Consider the following 21,670-nt stretch of genomic DNA (forward strand, 5'->3'; position numbering starts at 1 on the left):
GCAGATCTGCAGCATCTGCCGCTCACTGCTCTACGTGTCCGTGTAGCTTCATCTTCTGCCCATTCAGACAAGGCAGTGAGATCCGGATCTGTCACGTCCTCTCGTCGTGGGTGGACAATATGTTTTTATCTGCAATATTTTCAGCATGTCTCATTCCACTGTTTTTACCTGCTGAAGTGCAGCCAATGTTTCTGGATCTATGGCCCATTTATGTGAGAATTTAGCCTTTTCTATTTATCTGAGCTTCTCATAAATGTGTAGTTTAGTTAAGCTTCACTCCAGAATTTGCAATGCAACAACCCAGTCAGTCAAATAGTTCCACACAATTAAAATAGTTTATTTTTATGTTGTACTACTTACATCATTTAACTGTTTAATATGTATGTTCTTATTTTAAATCACAATTGTTAAAATCTATTGTTATGAATTAAGTTCTACTGCTGCTGCAGAGACAATGAATTTCATGATATATGCCGGTGCTATTAAACCTGATTCTGATATTGGTATGGGAGACCCACACCGGTCACCTGATCCCAGTCACCGCAGATCGTAAAGCGAGATTGAAGCCTTATCTATTTATCTGCATTCCTCAGAAATTACAACAGTTAAGTTTCCTTCTGTGGTTCCAGAGCAGGAGCTCAGTCTGTCTAATATTTCCACACAATTAAAATGGGAATTTGTTTATTATCATCACGTACTGAGCTACAGTGAAATTCTTGCCTGACGTACCATCCACACAGATCGATACATTACTCAGTACATTGATCTGATATACGACAAAACAATAACTGTAACAAAGCATTATGGCTGTAGAGAAAGTGCAGTGCAGATAGACATATGGTGCAGGGTCTCGTCGAATTACATTGTGAGGTCGAGTCCATTTTATCGGACTGGAGACCATTCATTTGGCTTATAACCGCAGACAGGAAGCCGTCCTTGAGCCTGGTGGTACGCGCTTTAAGACTTTTGTATCTCTTCCCCGATGGGGGAGCGGGTTGGCAGCAAGAATGTCCGGGTTGTGAGGATCTTTGAGTACATGTCCTGCTTTTCCGACGCAGGGGAAGTGTAGGAAGAGTCCATGGAGGGGAGGCTTGTTTCTCTGATGTTCCCATGTGAGACCAAAGTTCTCTGCAGTTCCTTGCAGTCACGGGCAGAACAGTAGCCATACGAAGGAGTAAAGTATCGACAAGAAGCTCAGAGACCTCGGCCCTCACCCTGCCTTGTGTAGCTGGATCCTGGACATCCTGTCAGATCGCCGACAGGTGGTAAGAGTGGGCTCCCTCACCTCTGTCTCTCTGACCCTCAGCATACATACCCCACAGGGTTGTCTCCTTGGCCCCTTCCTTTACTCTCTGTGCACCCATGACTTGTGTCGCCACCCACAGATCCAATCTGCTAATTAAATTCACTGACGACCCTACATTGATTGGCCTAATCTCAAATAATAACTTTCAATCGATCAAATGCATCCTGACAAGGCTCGGTCCAGACAAACTTTTCAACCTTCTTTGTGTAAGTGAAAAGGGGGTTGGAGTACGGGATAGGAAGGGTTAAATGGTGTATGTGAGCTGGAAAATATAGCAGGGGCGGGAACTAGACAACAGAACCGGGCACGGTTAGGATGTTGCAACTGCATGCTCATCTCTCAGAACAGAAGCGCTGACTGACCTGTACCTCTGCACCTGAAGCTGTTGTGACCCTGATGAAATTGCTGACCACTAAACCGTCATAAGCGTGGACAGGGGAAACAGCTGCTAACTGAAACCTTTCTTTTGGATATAAATGTAACCTTGTACTCGTGCTGGGCAGAGCTGACTGCCAGACGCTGTAGAAGCGTATGGTGGTTACCTCTGCTCGGATCAGGTTGAATAAAGAATTGATCGTGGTCTCTGAGTGAATGGTGAATTGATAAGGACAACTTGGCGAGCCAGCCAGGAGTCCCAACGGGAGCCTCCAGCGGCCCTGGTGTTAGTGAACTAGCGATCCACTGGACGCCGCTGAGACGGGCGGGCCCACGGGGTGACTTTCCCCCGGTCCTCTCACGGTCTCCTTTGGCTGCTTGTTCCCCTCAGGGTTCCTGCTGAGCTGCTCAGCGGACTCCACGGACCACAGTCGGTAGAGGCCACGAGGGGAAGTGGTTTTAACGTTGGCGGATTTCTGTATGAGAATCTGTATGAGAAATAGTGTCTGAGAAACAGGGAGTCGGGAACTCCGAGACTAGGGGCCGACACGCAGTGAAATAGTGTCTGAGAAACAGGGAGTCCCGGACTCCGAGACCAGGGGCCGACACGCAGTGAAATAGTGTCTGAGAAACAGGGAGTCCCGGACTCCGGAACCAGGGGCCGACACGCAGTGAAATAGTGTCTGAGAAACAGGGAGTCGGGAACTCCGAGGCCAGGGGCCGACACGCAGTGAAATAGTGTCTGAGAAACGGGGAGTCCGGGACTCCGGGGCCAGGGGCCGACACGCAGTGAAATAGTGTCTGAGAAACGGAGAGTCGGGGACTCCGAGACCAGGGGCCGACACGCAGTGAAATAGTGTCTGAGAAACAGGGAGTCGGGACTCCGAGACCAGGGGTCGACACGCAGTGAAATAGTGTCTGAGAAACAGGGAGTCGGGGACTCCGAGACCAGGGGCCGAGACGCAGTGAAATAGTGTCTGAGAAACAGGGAGTCAGGGACTCCGGGGCCAGGGGCCGACACGCAGTGAAATAGTGTCTGAGAAACAGGGAGTCCGGGACTCCGAGACCAGGGGCCGTCACGTAGTGAAATAGTGTCTGAGAAACAGGGAGTCCGGGACTCCGAGACCAGGGGCCGAGACGCAGTGAAATAGTGTCTGAGAAACAGGGAGTCAGGGACTCCGGGGCCAGGGGCCGACACACAGTGAAATAGTGTCTGAGAAACAGGGAGTCCGGGACTCCGAGACCAGGGGCCGACGCGCACGATTTGTTTTGGAGGTCCAGGACCTCAATGAGGGGTTACAATCCCCGATGAAGTATTATGAGTATTAAAGCCTGCCGGTGCTAATAAATTGGGCAGCGGATCATTGGTAGTGACCTATTACATTTTTCTTTGAGTGTGTTACAGCAAATTGGTCAGCGGGTTCGTGGCAATATCCTATTACATTTTGAAGCTGGTAACCATTCTAATTGGCGTAGGAGGGGACGGGGTGTGTAGATTAAATTGATCAGCACAGGGCAGAGCAGTCGTTTGGCCAAACACAGGGGAAGTGGCTCTCCCCTGCAGTCCATCCGGATGCTGTAGCAACATTTTAGGTACACTTGTGAACTAGTGGAAATCTCGCTTTTCTACGACTGACTGAGTTGGGGTCGCCTCGCACACGAGTACTGCAGTAAAAGATTCGGGGAGGGACGGGTGATATTTCACTGAAACTGCATCCAGCCTTAGACCGGTTGTCAAGAGGGGAAATCCCCCACGCGAAGGTCAGGACCTTGAAGTGGATTCGGGAGTAAAGTGATAAACATGGGTCAGACTGTGAATAAGGGGGACATTACCACGCCACTCGGAAAGATGTGTAAGGAAAATCCGGAGCTAGAAAAGAACCTAAGACGTCTTAGTGCGCGCTTAAATAAAAGATTGGTGGTGGTGGTGGTGGTGGGGGTGGAAATTGGCCGTTGGGGGGAACTTGGGACCTGGACAAATGCAAAAAAACAGAGACTGAAGTCTAGAAGCAAAATTGCTCTCAATAATGGAAAGATTTGATTACAATGTGGGTAAAAGTAGCGGACAGATTAAATGAGCGTTCCAGACAGACATCCTGGGAAGAAAATGCCAAAAAACGAAACATCCCTATTACCGATGATCAGGGCCAGGTCCGACCATATGTGGTTTTAAAGGCCTTATGTGAATTATTTGATAAACAACAAATTAAATCAACCGGGAAAGATGCACCTTTGGATATGTCAGGACTGCTGATTTTATTTGACACCGTCGAAGAAACCGACAATGAGGATGTAACAGTTCCTTCAGCCCCCTGCAGGAATCCCACTCCCTCCCCCACCTGGTTTACCAAATCCTTCAGGTCAGGTCTCGAAACCACCCCCTATTCTCCTACCCCCACATCAGCCCCCGTGACGGCCCCCGTCCCGGCATCCTCCGTACTTCCCAGGACTATCACTGATGGTGGATCAGGTACCCCACAATTTTCGGACTATATTGCTACCCGAACTCACTGGCGGACCACACAGCTTCCAGTCCCAAAGCCCCAGCCGAAGCGCAACGCGGTGGCTCGCCCAACTGACGGACTGTTGGGCCATGGTCCCACCCAAGATCCCCAGGACCCTGATGATCCAGACCCCAACTCTAATTTTGATCATGAGTCCGAGAATGACTGGCCTCCGTGACCCGACAGTTCCCATTTAGGACTGTGCCTAATCCCCAGGCAGGCCAGCATAATCAGGGACCAACTATTGAGGTATACACTCCTTGGAAGCCTCGGGAAATGGCCATGATAATGCAAGGGGCCCCCGACAAAAAGACCGATCCCGAAGGGTTCATAGATCACCTACTACGCGTAATCCGAATCTATCAGGCTGCTCCCGAGGACCTTTATTGCCTCTGTTACATGGCCCTTAATCCTGTGGAACAGGAGAAATGGCGTTAGGGCCAAGGGGGCCATGCAGATTGGGCGGCTTTTAGTGCCGCTTTCCCCCAGGGCCCGGACCAGATCCAACGCATTGGAGACACCCTGAGAAGGGCCTTGTCCCAACCAATGGATCTCATCAGAGTATTGAATTGTAAACCTCGGAAAGACGAGGACGGTCCCGAGTTTTTTGACAGGTTTGCTTCCATTTACCGGGGATGCCGGGGATCCCAACTTTGGTCAGGGAAACGCTTCCCCCACTTTAATGCCCTCCTTATGCAGTGCCTGCCGGAGGAGGTCTGTCTGAATGATCTCCGGCCACCGGTGGCGCTGCAGGGACCTCCGGCGACTGGTGGCGCTGCATGGACCTCCGGCCACCGGTGGCGCTGCATGGACCTCCGGCCACCGGTGGCGCTGCATGGACCTCCGGCCACTGGTGGCGCTGCATGGACCTCCGGCAACTGGTGGGATGAGCAGACCTCCGGCCACCGGAGGTGCTGCGGAGAACCTCCCGCTAAACGCATGCGCAGTTGCCGGTGTGTGCCGTTCGGGCGGCGGTGAGTAAGATTTCCTCATGGTTGTGTAAATCTGGGTTAGGGCATTGAGAAAGGAGCACTATTCTACCGGACGGCCGGAGCAGGGGTGCAGTGGCAATTTTTTTAGGTGCCGGAGCTGTAAGAGGGGCGATTGATAAGTTCGTGGCCTAAGTTAGAAGGCCTAAAGTTATACAGCTCTCGTTACATGCACGTGTAGTTCAACTCTTTGAGTGACTATGCTGAAAGTTTGGAGTTAATAACTTTTGTGGTATTTCTGTTTCAGATAATTGAAAAATGCTAGGTTTTCTAAAATTGGCGCCTTCCACCTTAGGCCACGAACTTACCAATCACCCCTCGGCATTTCAGCAATGATCAGCTTTATGTATGAGGAGCATTTGATGGTTCTGGACCTGTGCTCAATGGAGTTCAGAGGGATATTGGGGGTGGTGGGGGGGGGATGTATGGTTAAGTAAACTCACCGAATGCTGAAAAGCCTGGATACAGTGGACATGGAGAGGATGTTTCCATTAGATAGAGAGTCTGTAATCTCACAGTAGAGTCTCAGAATAAAGATGCTTCCCTTAAAAACTCAGATGAGAAAAAAAATTTGGGGAAAATATGTCTGATCTGTGGAACTTGTTGCCGCAGAGATTGATTGAAGCTGCCATTTGGGTATATTTATGACAGAAATTAATATGTTCATGATTGCTAAGTAGCTTCAGGGTTACAGGAGGAAGGCAGGAATATGGTGTTGGAATAAAACTCAGCTATGGTTGAGTGATGGGGCAGACCAGATGGATCGAATCACCTAATTCTGTTCCTGTGTCTTATGTCTTACCATGACTGACTGATGGCTCCTTCTTATTCCATATCGTTTTGTGACGTGTGAGGGACAATAAAAGATTGTTCACTGAGATGATTATATTTGCCTTCAACGTTTAAATTTCAGTGAGTTTTGTTCTTAGAAACATGAAGCAGATATGTTTGGTTCTCCTTTTTATTGTTAATGTGCTTCATTACCTTTCATGTTAAAGTTAGACCTGCAGTGAGAGATTTATTGGAAGAAAAACCCCAAATGGAAGCAAACCACGACTGAAGACGAGGGAACAGCAACAAGTGAACCAGCCCGAGGATTGAGAGCATCAACTGGAGAGAACTCATCTGACTCGGAGATTCCAGTGATTCCGTCAGGAGAAAGTTTGGTGAGTCTTATTTACTCAAACACTAGTCCTTTAGACATTACATATCTGTACAAGAGAAGGTAGGAAGCAGTTGGGGTGAGACTGAATGTGCCCAGAAGAGCCAGTTATGCCTCTGTCAGACCCAGCTGCAATCACTCCAGGTCTGGTAATGTGCTTCCAGCAGCCCAGCCCTTTAAAACCACTCCTATTCTGTGGAAGTCGAATCCAGATAAAGTCACTCAGAGACCGTTTAAGTACAAACTCTTTATTCCAAGCACCCGGGGCTTACTCAGTCTATGACTGTTCCCGCCCAATCCACTAACTGACGAACAATTTCCCTTACACCACAGATATATCCGTCCAGATACCCGCCACACAAGACAGGCTGGAGCCAAAGTTATTTACTACATGACAGCCCCTAAAGACAAATTACAGAATAGTCATAATGGCTTACACACACGGAACAGACTGAAGCTGTCCTATCTCTATGCATGAGTGCACAGGGAGATAAGCATCCTGAAACCCTAGCTAGTGACCCTCAAGAAGAAATATGGCTCAGCATGGCTTAGCACATCTGTTGATCATCAGCAGTTTCTTTCAGAAAAGCAGGCTGCTATTGTTTAACGAAGTGTTAACCCTTTTACATACTTTATCATTCCCTCCTTTTGATTATTACTTGATCTACAAAGCAGTAATTTTTTACAGAGAAAGCAACAACGGTAATGATAACAATCATATGTACAACTATTCGGCCATAATGCAATATAATGCCCCACATATTACTGAACAGGCCTTCGAAGACCACCATTTCGACCCTTTGGTGAACCCGTGTAAATCCTGCCCTACTTTCTTGATGCTGTCAATCTCCTTGGCAGTGTGCTCGGAGAGGGATGTAATGTTAGTAGAGTCATCAGGGATATAGGTGCAGCATTCTGTGTCAATAATAGCACAGGTTCCCCCTTTCTCAGCCAGGATAAAATCTGAAGCCATACGATTCTGTGGGATTGTTTGCCGGATTGCAATCATTTCAGTGGATATTTCTGTTACTTGGGCCTGTGATTCTGTCAGGGCCCCTGCAGTATTGTGGCCAGCTCCTCAAGTGCTGTAGCCAAATTGATTATCTCTCGTGAATTCCTGGCTACTCCGTAGGAGAGAAAAGCGATCATCCAAAATCGCTCAGTCTCAGCTTCTCCGCTGCTGGGCACCTGCAAGTATGGCCAGGATGCATGTTTCCCAGTACAGGAAGTTCTGTTTGAGAGATACCATCCCTCAGAACACTGACAGCCACAGTTATCTCTGACTGGGCCACAGTTCCTCACCTCACTTCCCTGGGTGTTATTTGAGAAAGCTCAGGCTGAGAGTTCCTCACTCTGGTTCAGTGGGATTACTGTTGCGTAACCGGCAACAATGAATATTTACCGAGACAGGTTTTATAAAAACAACCAAACATTTATTAAACACGTATAAACGATAAGGAGGTAAAAACAAAGGAAAACTTTAACTGGAGGTTAACAGGTACGCAGTTGTTCACCAGCTCGCCACTCGACTCTGGTTCTTAAAGTGTTAAATGCTGAAAACAGTTCTTAAAGCGATACAGTCAGGTACAGTTCTTAAAGCGATAACTTCGAAAGTCCAACAGTTTTACACATTCAATTGGGAGAGACTTCTCTGGAGAACGATTTCTTCACCGACGCACCTTTACTGCCGGTTCTGTCCACAGGATTCCCGATGCCAAAAATAAACAGTTTAAATCGACTGACCTCAAATTCCTTTTAGAGAGAGAGAGCGTTTGTGCATGAACTCATTGCGCTATTGCAAGAGTTATCTCAATGCAGGTTCTCTCCAACGAAGACTCAATAAGGTCGATCCTTTATTAAACTGCCAACCGATGTCGACTTCTCTCGATCCTTCACTTAGATGAATTCTTCACTCTTCCTTCAAAACTGTCAGAATTGAGTAAATTGGCACTTCCAGCCACAAATTCCCAGCTCAAATACAATATCTTGTAAGAGAACACACCTTCTGTTTTAAAAATGAAACTGCGTCACAAAAACAAACACGTAACAGAAACGGAGGCACAACACGTTCTACCTGGAAATCCACAAACTCAAAAACCAACTGCGTCACCTGAGTCAACCCTTATTTCGTCACGGGGCACATGTCATCACCTGACCTCACATCGGCGGGAAAATCACATCAGGTGACCTCCAAAAGACCATTACCGCATTCTCACAAAAAACACAGATCTCCTTAAGCATGTAACATTACTGACATTGGAACCATAGTTTTACCATGCTGGGGAATTTCGGCACAAACCCAGCAGGCCCCTAGTTCCACCTGTTTGGCATAGGTGTGACAGAAAGGTGTTAACATGGGGCCCCCGGATGCTGGGGTGAGCCCTCTCAAAGACATAAACACGAACACCACTATCAACCAATACATTTTCCTTTAGTCGAGAGAGTCCTTCTACTCAGTTCCTTCAGTAACAGGTTTGTTGTCTGTTCGATGTATCCACCGAGATTGCCCCTTCAGTTTCACAGCCGTGGGAGTGGTCAGTAACTCCTGATATGGTCCTCTCCACCGAGGTCTGAGTTTCCCTCGATCCCAGTTCTTGATCAGGACAAAATTCCCAGGTTCTATGGTGGGATAGTCACTCCTCTCTGCGGGGTAGTTCTCTTCCTTGTAAGCATGTCATACCTGTGAATGTAATGCTTGGAGAATTTTGGTTCGTTGGCATATGTATTTCCCCATCTCTTCCCCTAGGGTATGCATATCCAATTTTGCTGGTAGACTTTCTGGGAGCAATGGTAGACAAGGTCTTGGTCCCTAGGGTGTCCTCATGGACCGTCCATAAATGATTTCAGCTGGTGACAACCCTGTTTTCCCTGTGGGGTAACCCTCATGTGGAATAGGGGTGACGGTGGGACCTTCAACCAAGTGAGTCCAGTCTCTGCTGTTAGTTCGGCCAATTTCCTTGCCTTTGGTTCTCTCCACTATGCCAGCAGCCTGTGGGTGGTGTACACAGTGGAATTGTTGCTTGATAGCTAGTTTGTTACAGACCCCTTTGTTTACTTTCGCCACTAAGTGTGGGCCATTGTCAGAGCTCAGCATCTCTGGCAGGCCGTACTTGGGAATTATTTCCTGTAATAATACCTTCACAACAGTCATAGCAGCATTACTGGTAGTTGGAACAGCTTCAATCCATCTATTAAACAAGTCTATAATAACTATGCAGTATCTATAGCAATGCACTCTAGGCAATTCAATAAAATCAACTTGTAGACGTGAAAAAGGTTCACCTGTCAAGGGAGACATACCCGGTGTACAGGGTACAGGTTACCAACCATTCCCTCCTTTTCGGGATGTGTACAATATTGGTAAAAACTGTGCAGGAACACAAACCTGTCCCACTGGGGTGATCCAAAAACCTATATCGGGGTCTTTCTGGCACCCCATCTGGGACGCAGTTTGCGTTCCTCCTCAGAGGCATCCCCCTGAAAAGTACGTACCTCCCGCATGTCTAGCAAATCCATTCTGCTTAAGTCACGGAAGGTTGCTTGAAGGAAACCGAGGGAACTACAACTACCAAGGGTTCGACCGCACTTTTGGCTGTCTTATCCGCTAAAACATTGCCTGTAGTGACCCGGTCGGATATGCGGGTGTAGGCCGCACATTTAATAATAGACAAAACTCAAGGTAGCTGTAGAGCGGTGAGTAAGTTGTTTACAAAGGTGGCATTACTAATGGGGTGGTCAGAGGCAGTCAGGAATCCCCATGTTCCCAGAGGACCCCGTAGTCATAGAAAATAGTTGCAGGAGTAGGCCATTCGGCCCTTCAAGCCTGCACCGCCATTCAGTATGATCATGGCTGATTATCCAACTCAGAACCCTGTACCAGCCTTCCCTCCATACCCCCTGATCCCTTTAGCCACAAGGGCCATATCTAACTTCCTCTTAAATATAGCCAATGAACTGGCCTCAACTGTTTCCTGTGGCAGAGAATTCCACAGATTCACCACTCTCTGTGTGAAGAAGTTTTTCCTCATCTCGGTCCTAAAAGTCTTTTCCTTTATCCTCAAACTGTGACCCCTCGTTCTGGACTTCCCCAACATCGGGAACAATCTTCCTGCATCGAGCCTATCCAATCCTTTTAGGATTTTATACGTTTCAATAAGATCCCCCCTCAATCTTCTAAATTCCAACGAGTATAAGCCTAGTCGATCCAGTCTTTCATCATATGAAAGTCCTGCCATCCCAGGAATCAATCTGGTGAACCTTCTTTGTACTCCCTCTATGGCAAGAATGTCTTTCCTCAGATTAGGGGACCAAAACTGCACACAATACTCCAGGTGCGGTCTCACCAAGGCCTTGAACAATAGCAGTAGTACCTCCCTGCTCCTGTACTCAAATCCTCTTGCTATAAATGCCAGCATACCATTCGCCTTTTTCACCGCCTGCTGTACCTGCATGCCCACTTTCAATGACTGGTGTATAATGACACCCAGGTCTCGTTGCACCTCCCCTTTTCCTAATCGGCCACCATTCAGATAATCTGTTTTCCTGTTTTTGCCACCAAAGTAGGATATTTTAAAAGGCTAGTCGCAGAGCAAGTCTTCACAATGAAACTTTGCCTTCTGTTGCAAGGCAGTTTTAAGCTCAATTTGCCAATCAAACTGGGATTCACTGGGTATCCTTACTTGTTGATCGGCGGTAGATCCATTTGGATAGGAATACTGGGAAAAATTGTTTACACATTCAGTCGCTGATGCCAAAGGCATGGATTTCAGAGGGTGTCTGCGAACCGATGGTGTTCTACAATGCGGAACCCGAATCTACATTGTTCTCACCAATACGGAGGCTGACACACCACAGGAACAGGATATACACTCCCTCATCTCAGACTCTCTCCCTCCCCCGAGACCCTCACTAAACACTGGACACTCCCTCACCTCAGACTCTCTCCCTCCCCCGAGACCCTCACTAAACACCGGACACTCCCTCACCTCAGACTCTCTCACTCCCCCGAGACCCTCACTAAACACTGGACACTCCCTCACCTCAGACTCTCTCCCTCCCCCGAGACCCTCACTAAGCACCGGACACTCCCTCACCTCAGACACTCTCCCTCCCCCGAGACCCTCACTACACACCGGACACTCCCTCACCTCAGACTCTCTCCCTCCCCAGAGACCCTGACTAAACACCAGACACTCCCTCACCTCAGACTCTCTCCCTCCCCCGAGACCCTCACTAAACACCGGACACTCCCTCACCTCAGACTCTCTCCATCCTCCGAGACCCTCACTAAACACCGGACACTCCCTCACCTCAGACATTCTCCCTCCCCCCGAGACCCTCACTACACACCGGACACTCCCTCACCTCAGACCCTCTCCCTCCCCCGAGACCCTCACTAAACACCGGACACTCCCTCACCTCAGACTCTCTCCCTCCCCCGAGACCCTCACTAAACACCGGACACTCCCTCACCTCAGACCCTCTCCCACCCCCTAGACCCTCACTAAACACCGGACACTCCCTCACCTCAGACTCTCTCCCTCCCCCGAGACCCTCACTACACACCGGACACTCCCTCACCTCAGACTCTCTCCCTCCCCCGAGACCCTCACTAAACACCGGACACTCCCTCACCTCAGACTCTCTCCCTCCCCCGAGACCCTCACTAAACACCAGACACTCCCTCACCTCAGACTCTCTCCCTCCCCCGAGACCCTCACTACACACCGGACACTCCCTCACCTCAGACTCTCTCCCTCCCCAGAGACCCTGACTAAACACCAGACACTCCCTCACCTCAGACTCTCTCCCTCCCCCGAGACCCTCACTAAACACCGGACACTCCCTCACCTCAGACTCTCTCCATCCTCCGAGACCCTCACTAAACACCGGACACTCCCTCACCTCAGACATTCTCCCTCCCCCCGAGACCCTCACTACACACCGGACACTCCCTCACCTCAGACCCTCTCCCTCCCCCGAGACCCTCACTAAACACCGGACACTCCCTCACCTCAGACTCTCTCCCTCCCCCGATACCCTCACTAAACACCGGACACTCCCTCACCTCAGACTCTCTCCCACCCCCTAGACCCTCACTAAACACCGGACACTCCCTCACCTCAGACTCTCTCCCTCCCCCGAGACCCTCACTAAACACCGGACACTCCCTCACCTCAGACTCTCTGCTTCCCCCCTGAGACCCTCACTACACACCGGACACTCCCTCCCCTCAGACTCTCTCCCTCCCCCGAGACCCTCACTACACACCGGACACTCCCTCACCTCAGACTCTCTCCCTCCCCCGAGACCCTCACTAAACACCGGACACTCCCTCACCTCAGACTCTCTCCCTCCCCCGAGACCCTCACTAAACACCAGACACTCCCTCACCTCAGACTCTCTCCCTCCCCCGAGACCCTCACTACACACCGGACACTCCCTCACCTCAGACTCTCTCCCTCCCCAGAGACCCTGACTAAACACCAGACACTCCCTCACCTCAGACTCTCTCCCTCCCCCGAGACCCTCACTAAACACCGGACACTCCCTCCCCTCAGACTCTCTCCATCCTCCGAGACCCTCACTAAACACCGGACACTCCCTCACCTCAGACATTCTCCCTCCCCCCGAGACCCTCACTACACACCGGACACTCCCTCACCTCAGACCCTCTCCCTCCCCCGAGACCCTCACTAAACACCGGACACTCCCTCACCTCAGACTCTCTCCCTCCCCCGAGACCCTCACTAAACACCGGACACTCCCTCACCTCAGACTCTCTCCCTCCCCCGAGACCCTCACTACACACCGGACACTCCCTCACCTCAGACTCTCTCCCTCCCCCGAGACCCTCACTAAACACCGGACACTCCCTCACCTCAGACTCTCTGCTTCCCCCCTGAGACCCTCACTACACACCGGTCACTCCCTCCCCTCAGACTCTCTCCCTCCCCCGAGACCCTCACTACACACCGGACACTCCCTCACCTCAGACTCTCTCCCTCCCCCGAGACCCTCACTAAACACCGGACACTCCCTCACCTCAGACTCTCTCCCTCCCCCGAGACCCTCACTACACACCGGACACTCCCTCACCTCAGACTCTCTCCCTCCCCCGAGACCCTCACTAAACACCGGACACTCCCTCACCTCAGACTCTCTCCCTCCCCAGAGACCCTGACTAGACACCAGACACTCCCTCACCTCAGACTCTCTCCCTCCCCCGAGACCCTCACTAAACACCGGACACTCCCTCACCTCAGACACTCTCCCTCTCCCGAGACCCTCACTACACACCGGACACTCCCTCACCTCAGACTCTCTCCCTCCCCAGAGACCCTCACTAAACACCAGACACTCCCTCACCTCAGACTCTCTCCCTCCCCCGAGACCCTCACTAAACACCAGACACTCCCTCACCTCAGACTCTCTCCCTCCCCCGAGACCCTCACTGAACACCAGACACTCCCTCACCTCAGACTCTCTCCCTCCCCCGAGACGCTCACTACACACCGGACACTCCCTCACCTCAGACTCTTTCCCTCCCCCGAGACCCTCACTAAACACTGGATACTCCCTCACCTCAGACTCTCTCCCTCCCCCCGAGACCCTCACTACACACCGGACACTCCCTCTGCTCAGACTCTCTCCCTCCCCCGAGACCCTCACTAAACACCAGACACTCCCTCACCTCAGACTCTTTCTCCCCCGAGACCCTCACTAAACACCGGACACTCCCTCCCCTCAGACTCTCTCTCTCACCGCGAGCCCCTCACTAAACACCGGACACTCCCTCACCTCAGACTCTCTCCCTCCCCCGAGACCCTCACTAAACACCGGACACTCCCTCACCTCAGACTCTCTCCCTCCCCCGAGACCCTCACTAAACACAGGACACTCCCTCACCTCAGACTCTCTCCCTCCCCCGAGACCCTCACTAAACACCGGACACTCCCTCACCTCAGAAGCTGCTCGGACTCGGTCAGACTGAGCGGAGTTTTCCAGATGGATGAAAAGCGCAGAGCGGAGCTCGCGCAACCGACAGGAATTCTCGACCAATGGGGGAGAGCGATTGGAGCTCGCGCCTTGTACGGAGCCACTGACCAATGGTGGAGAGAGATTGGAGCTCGTGCCGTAGGCGGGGTTATTGACCAATGGTAGAGTGCGATTGGAATTCGCGCCGTAGGCGGTGTTATTGACCAATGGTGGAGGGAGATTGGAGTTCGCGCTAAGGGCGGGGGTATTGACCAATGCTGGAGCGAGTTTAAAACTCGCGCTGTGGGCGGAGCCATGGGCCAATGCTAGAGAGCGATTGGAGCTCGCGCGGTCAGGAACTAACGGTGAGGGCGGAGGGCGGAGCGCGATGATCGCACGGTGGGCGGGACTCCCCGATCAATGACGGAGAGATCTCAGAGCTCAGCAGAGGGGAGAGGTGACTGGGAGACAGGGCAATTGATGTTGATCCCCTGTCCCCGTCCCTCTGTGGGTGAATGGGTGTCCGGGTCTTCCCTCCTTCTGCTGGGTTCCACATCAGTGACAGGGGAGAGTTTACTGGGAGACAGAGCAATTGATGTTGATCCCCTGTCTCCCCGTCCCTCTGTGGGTGAGTGGGTGTCTGGGTCTTCCCTCCCTCTGCTGGGTTGCACATCAGTGACAGGGGAAGAGGTTACTAGGAGACAGGGCAATTGATGTTGAACCCCTGTCCCCGTCCCTCTGTGGGTGAGTGGGTGTCTGGGTCTTCCCTCCCTCTGCTGGGTTCCACATCAGTGACAGTAAAGTCCCCTCTGTTCACACTCCCGCACTCAGACAGTGAAGCTCCCTATATCAGGCGTCTTGGCCCGAAACGTCGACTGTATCTCTTCCTAGAGATGCTGTCTCGCCTGCTGCGTTCACCAGCAACTTTTCTGTGTGTTGCTTGAAATTACAGCATCTGCAGATTTCCTCGTGTTTGCGTTCCCAGCTTTTCTCTGCCATGGACCTCTCCTACTAACTGAGGGTACCTGGACCCAGTTTGGGAACTCCTACTTCTACACAGTCCCATCACACACGCCCGGAAACAGACACGCAGTGAAGCTCCCTCTGCAATGTCCAATCACACACTCCTAGGGATTAGACAAGGAGAACAGCTCCCTGCACAATATCCCATCACACAATCCTGGGGTCAGACACAGTGAAGCTGTTTCTACAGGTCCCATCACACAATATCGCTGTCAGACACAGTGAATCTGCCTCTACACAATACCATCGCACACTCCCACAATTAGATATATAGTGAAGCTCCCTCCACACTCTCCCATCTCACATTCCCGTGACCAGACAGAGTAAAGCACCCTCTACATTGTCCATCATGGTAATTAAAGGAGGTCCTGAGGTAGAGGGAGGGTATTTCATTAGCAAGAGGCCAGACTGAGTGAACTCCCTCAGGGTGAGAGATGGACCTGAGCATCTAAGGTGGGCAGAGTTCCACTGGTCAGATTTTACTAATGACGGGTCTATTACAGGAAGGTATCAGACCGAGAGTGATGGACTCTTGTCAGTGACAGAGGCAACATCTGGTGAGGAGCCACAGGGGAACACTGAACAACAGATGGAAACCAGGCTGAGGTGAGAGGTGGAGCTGAGACCTGGAGGGTGAAGACTTCCTCGGGTCTTACTCTCCACTGAGTTATCACTGCTGTCCCATCCCTGTCACTATTATTGTGATTTAAATTCTGCAACACTGTCCATTGCGTCCCTCTGCTCTTGAAGTACATCATGAGACACCCGCACCTCCACACGGGAACACACAACAGATCAGGAGCTTGACTGGGTCACTGGGCTCCTCAACCCTGACCCACTTCTCAAATCGATCTGGGTGATTTGTCCCTGGCCTCACCTCCTCTCCTGAACCAGCTCCACAAAGCTCTCAAATCTCCATTCCTTCACAGATTGATCCATTTCATTCCATAACCCCAGTGTTTAAGATTCTGGATTTAACACAGTGAGAAGAAATACCAATGTACATCACTTATAAATGACCACACAACTTGTTACCACATCCACCTTATTTGAGTCATACCCACCCCTGGGAACTTCTCAACATCTACACTGTTATCTCCCTCTGGACCTTCCAAATTTCAGTAAGATCACCCCTCATTACTCTAAATTCCAAACTGCACAGGTCTAAAGCTTTTAGCTCCTCAGGGAAGGACAACCTCCTCATCCCAGGATTCAGCTGAGTGGATCTCTTCTCATCAACCTTCAATGCTGGTCTCTACTTTTGTTTAAATAATGGTACCAAGGCTGGACATAATATTCCAGGTGACGTCACACATCCTCCTTTGTGTAATAGTAGTCCTCTAAACTCTAACCCCTCACAATGATGACAAAATGTCCTTTACCTTCCTGATTGTTTGCTGCAGCTTCATGTTCACTTGATATTATTTTATTCGCAATAACACTTCAATCTCTCTGTAATATATTCATCTCGAATTTTCTATGTTTAGATTTTTTTCTAAAACTTGACATGCAAAATTTATTCACAAAAAATATACAGTACATTGTATTCTTCACATTTGTAATGTTGTTCAAACAATATGCTCGTAGTGTCCTGTTTTTTCACATATTCATTTGCCACTTTATTAGGTAGACCTGTACATCTGCTTGTTAATGCAAATATTTAAACAGCAAATTTTGAGTCAGCAACTCAATGCAAAAGTGCCTGCAAACATGGTCAAAAGGTTCAGACCAAACATCAGAATGGGGAAGAAAGTGATCAAAGAGTATGACAGTGAAATAATTGTTGGTGCCACATGGGGCAGTCTGAGCATCTCCAAAACTGCTGACGTGCTGGGATTTTCGTGGACAACAATTGCTCGAGTTGAGAGAGAATGGTCCAAAAATAAAGTTGTACAAGGCAGTATGAATGTTCAGGAATGTAAGGAGCTGGGGAGAGTGGATGACTCAGATCAATACATTACAGACACACCCCTCCCCACTGTCACTAGTTTCTACATGAGGTGCTACTCAAGAAGGCAACGTCTATCATCAAACATCAAGACCATGCCATCTTTTCACAGATACTATCAGGCAGAAGGTATGTAACCCTGAAGTCCTCACAAGGGTAGGTTTCACACAGTGAACAATAGAGCACTGGTGATTGTGGTAGAGCAAAATAATCTGGGAATACAACGGCAGATGGGCCTTCATAAATCAAAGTCTTGTTGTGTTGAAGTTGTGTAAGCCTGGCTTATAGTATTGTGTGCAACTTTGATCACCTGACCTGTAGGAGAGATGTCAGCAAGGTTGAAAGAGTACGGAGACAATCTACAGGGCTGTTGCTGGATCTGGAGGATCTAAATTAGAAAGAAAGATTGACTAGGTTAGGACTTTATTCCTTGGGACGTAGAAGATTGAGAGGAGACCTGATACAGGTATACAGCATTATGAGAGGTATAGATAGCATAAATACCGGCAGGCTTCTTTCACTGAGGCTGGGTGAGATTACAATTGAGGTCTTAGGTTAATGGTGAGTGGTGAAAATGTCCAGGGGAACACGAGGGAAACTTTCTTCACTCAGAGGGTTGCATGCGTGTGGAATAAGCTGCCAGCACAAGTGGTGCATATGAACTCCATTCAACGTTTAAGAGAAGTTCGAATCAGTACACAGATGGTATGTGTATGGATGGCTATGGTCCCAGTACAGGTTGATGGCAGTGGGCACTTTAAGTGGTTCAGCATGGACTCAATGGGGCGAACAGCCTGTTTCTGTGCTATACTTTCCTGTGACTCTATGTCCTATCTATCACCTCCTCAGCCTCCTGGAAGTCCTATTCTCAATTATTGACGAAATGAAATAACATACTAATCTGAATTATACTCCATCTGCCATTCATTTGATCACATCAAGAGATGATCAAGATCTCTCTGCAAGTCCCGATACCATGTTCACTGTTTTCCACATCACCTATTTTAGTGATGCATACATCTCAGCCAGTTCTCTCCCATTTCCCTCCATTCCAACAGTGCTGTTGGCCTGGAGATTTCTCAATACATTTTGAGATATTTAGCACCTCCTCTGCTATGATGTAGACTATCACAAAACCATTTGCATTGACTATTTTAAGTTTTGCATCATTCTCTACAATGAAAAAAAAGCAGGATAAATATTGATTTAAGATCTTGCCCATCTGCTGAGGCTCAATATAAAGAAGTTTACTTCCAGAAGTGATCAATTTTTGATCTCTTTTTGGTTCATCACGTGGATGCTCTTCAACACTCGTTGTGCATTAAAGTTTAATTTGTCAGAGCCCACAGCCTTACTAATGTCCGGTGTGTTAGAGGAAGCTGATAGACTGTGATCGATCGACTCCCTGTATCAGAGACAGAGACAACATCAGGTGAGAAGCCACGTGAGAGCTTTGAGTAATAGTGACAAACAAGACTGAGGTGACAGAGGGAGTTGGGACTCGGGCGAGTGTATGCATTTCCTGTGCCCTTAGCCCCCACAGAGAAAACAATGACTATAGCAGCCGTATTTGTCACATGTGCATTGACACATATAGGGAAACACGTTGTTTGCGTTGGAGAGGTGCCGTGGCAGTTCGCAAGTGTTGCCATGCATTCGGTGCCAACACAGCATATCCACAACTCAGTAACCCTACCTGTGCATCTTTGGAATGTGGGAGGAAACCAGGGCAGCCAGAGGAAGCTCCCACAGCGAAAGCGTGCAGGCTCCTTTCGGACAGTGGCCGGAATTGAAACACAATCTTAAAGCTTATGCTAACCACTATTCCACCATGTCATTCTGTTATCCTTAACTTAAATACTCCAACACTGGCCACTAATATCTCCCACTCAAGAATGACCTCCAAAGTCCTCTCCACTTATTTACACTCTTACTGCTATGCTCAGTGATTCTCACCAGACAGAGAGAGTCTCCCTGAGAGTTTGAGGGAACAGGCATGGTGTTTGCCAAGTTACACTGTTTCATTTACTGATTCCCAAAAATGATTCCGGAATGGAAAGGCTTGTCATAGGAGGAGGTTTTGGTGCTTTGGGAAGCTAATCACTGGAATTTAAAAGGATGATTGGGATCTTCAATGAAACCTATCGAATATTGAACGGCTTTGATAGAGTGGATGTAGAGAGGATGTTTCTCATGATATGGAGGTGGATGGAAGAGGTCTGAGACCAGAAAACACAGCCTCCTAATAGAGGGGGCTGAAGGAGGTCAACTTAGAACGATGAGGAGGAATATGTTTACTCAGAACGTGGAGAATATGTGAAATTCTTTGCCACAGATGTCTAAGGAGGACAGGTGATCTGTTATATTTAAGGCAGAGGTTGACAGAATCTTGATTAGTCAGAGCATGAAAGGATATGGTGATAAGACAGGAGATTGTGGTTGAGAGGGAAATCTCTCTTTCCTGATGCAATTTTTGAGGAAATAACAGCAAATACAGACAAAGGAGAGTTAATGGATATTGTTTATTTGGATTTTCAGAAGGCATTTGATAAGGTGCTGCACATAAGGCTGCTGAATAAGATAAATGCTCGTGGTATTACAAGAAAGGTGGAGAGCTTAACAAAGTGTGGTCGCACCCAGAGTAATGCATTTACTCTGGTGGCCCCACTAGAGGAAGGATGTCGAGTCTTTGTAGAGGCTGCTGAAAATATTAACCAGGGTGCTACCTGGATTAGAGAGCATGCGCGACGACTGGAGTTTAGACGAACAGCGACTGTTTTTATTTACTAGAGCGGAGGAGGCTGAGAGTAGATCTGATTGATGTTTCTAAGTTTATGAGCGGCACAGATATACAAGACAGACAGTATCTTTTCTTCAGGGTTGAAATTTCCAGTAGAAGGGGCCATGAATTTAAGATCAGATGGGGATAATTCTAAAGGACATGTGAGGTACAGTTTGTTTTTCAATTTGAGGTTGTGGGTATTTGTCAATTTAACATTATTATTTCGGCCACACTGCGGAATGTACCGTCCTCAGCAAAGTGGGCAAAAGGATTCACTCCCCGGATTACCCCATCCCGGGACTGGTGTCCCATGAGCACTGCCTCCGGGCTCTTACTGCCTGTGTAATTACCCAGGGCATCACTTGGGGGCGCTCTCCGGACTGAACATACATCGGAGGCAGTTCCGCTGATCCGGAGGTGGAATTACGTCTCTGGAACTGACTCTGACGTCACAGTGCGCGCTGCTGGAGACGGGGTGCGTCAGAAACTTTGGGAATTAAATCTGTCACGGTCCATTAAAGGCGCGGGGGAGGGGGTGGGCGGAGAGTCTGTCAAACTGTGGGTGGGGATGTGCACACATTCAGATGTTCACAGTATCAGACTCAGTCCGGATCTGAGTTCCTGCAGAGACTTCAGTTCCTCTTCCCCGGTCCAACTGATCCGATTGTCCCACAGCCTGAAACAGATGGAAGAATGAAGAGGAAATAACAAATTACACAACAGTGTCAGCAACAGAGGACTAGGGTTAATGTTTCAACAACATTCACAGACAAACACAAGCGGAAACCCGGCGGATCCGCTGATATTTTATGACATTGAATATGAACACAATCACTCACCAGATCCGCTCCAGATTCGGGAGGGCCAGTATGAGGCGGCGAAGAGCGGGGACAGATTGGTCTGTGAGCGAGTTTGATCCCAGATCCAGCTCTGCCAGTGATTGGGTTGCACTGAGAGCGGAGACGAGATCATCGACACCAGTATCAGTGAGACCGACCTTGTACAACCTGGAGATGAGAGAGAGTGAGGGTGAAGGACACCGAGAGACAGTGGACGCTATGAATCTCGAATGTTGACCAATAAGACAATTCTGATCACATTAATGTTCAGCGTCAGACACCCAGTGACTGTAAAGACAATCTCCCACAGTCTTACACTTACCACAGTTTCTGCATTTTACACTCCGAGTTCGTCAGAGCCTCAGACACCAGTTTCACCCCTGAATCTCCTAGTTCATTTTCATTCAGGTTCAGCTTCGTCAGTGAAGGGTTTGTGCTGAGAGCGGAGGCAAGATGCTTGGCACCAGAATCTGTGAGACCGACATTGCTCAGCCTGTGGATGAAAGGGAGAGTGTGGGTAAAGGCCACAGAGAGACAGGAGACGGTAGAAATTCCCAGTGTTTATCAGTAATACAATTACTGATCACCTTAATGTTCAGTGTCAGATACCCAGTGACTATAACCGCAATATCCCTTTCTGACACTTACCATAGTGTCTGTATTTTACACTCTCGATTCCTCAGAGCTGCAGACAGCAGTTTCACTCCTGAATCTCCCAGTTTATTCATCCCAAGTCTAAACACAAACAGACAAATTGATGAACAA

The 21,670-nt window shown here is 49.2% G+C and overlaps 2 protein-coding genes across 2 annotated transcripts in view; one reads left to right on the forward strand and one right to left on the reverse strand.

The window, feature by feature from the left end:
- Positions 1-5,111: 5,111 nt before the first annotated feature.
- The window catches only part of LOC140206978 (uncharacterized), a 61,957-nt gene continuing 45,398 nt past the window's right edge, over positions 5,112-21,670 (forward strand). Inside the window, exons 1-3 of the mRNA XM_072275296.1 lie at positions 5,112-5,159; positions 6,173-6,340; positions 15,840-15,942. The gene's annotated coding sequence lies outside the window, so the exon portion shown is untranslated. The remainder of the gene's footprint in view (positions 5,160-6,172; positions 6,341-15,839; positions 15,943-21,670) is intronic.
- The window catches only part of LOC140207995 (NACHT, LRR and PYD domains-containing protein 3-like), a 118,617-nt gene continuing 117,537 nt past the window's right edge, over positions 20,591-21,670 (reverse strand). The window contains exons 8-11 of the mRNA XM_072276527.1: positions 21,554-21,640; positions 21,228-21,398; positions 20,906-21,073; positions 20,591-20,742 (exon numbers count right to left, since the gene is read on the reverse strand). Of these exons, the coding sequence (XP_072132628.1) occupies positions 20,655-20,742; positions 20,906-21,073; positions 21,228-21,398; positions 21,554-21,640 (514 nt within the window). The 3' untranslated portion in view covers positions 20,591-20,654. The remainder of the gene's footprint in view (positions 20,743-20,905; positions 21,074-21,227; positions 21,399-21,553; positions 21,641-21,670) is intronic.

Source organism: Mobula birostris, chromosome 13, assembly GCF_030028105.1.
Source record: "Mobula birostris isolate sMobBir1 chromosome 13, sMobBir1.hap1, whole genome shotgun sequence".
Taxonomy (NCBI): domain Eukaryota; kingdom Metazoa; phylum Chordata; class Chondrichthyes; order Myliobatiformes; family Myliobatidae; genus Mobula; species Mobula birostris.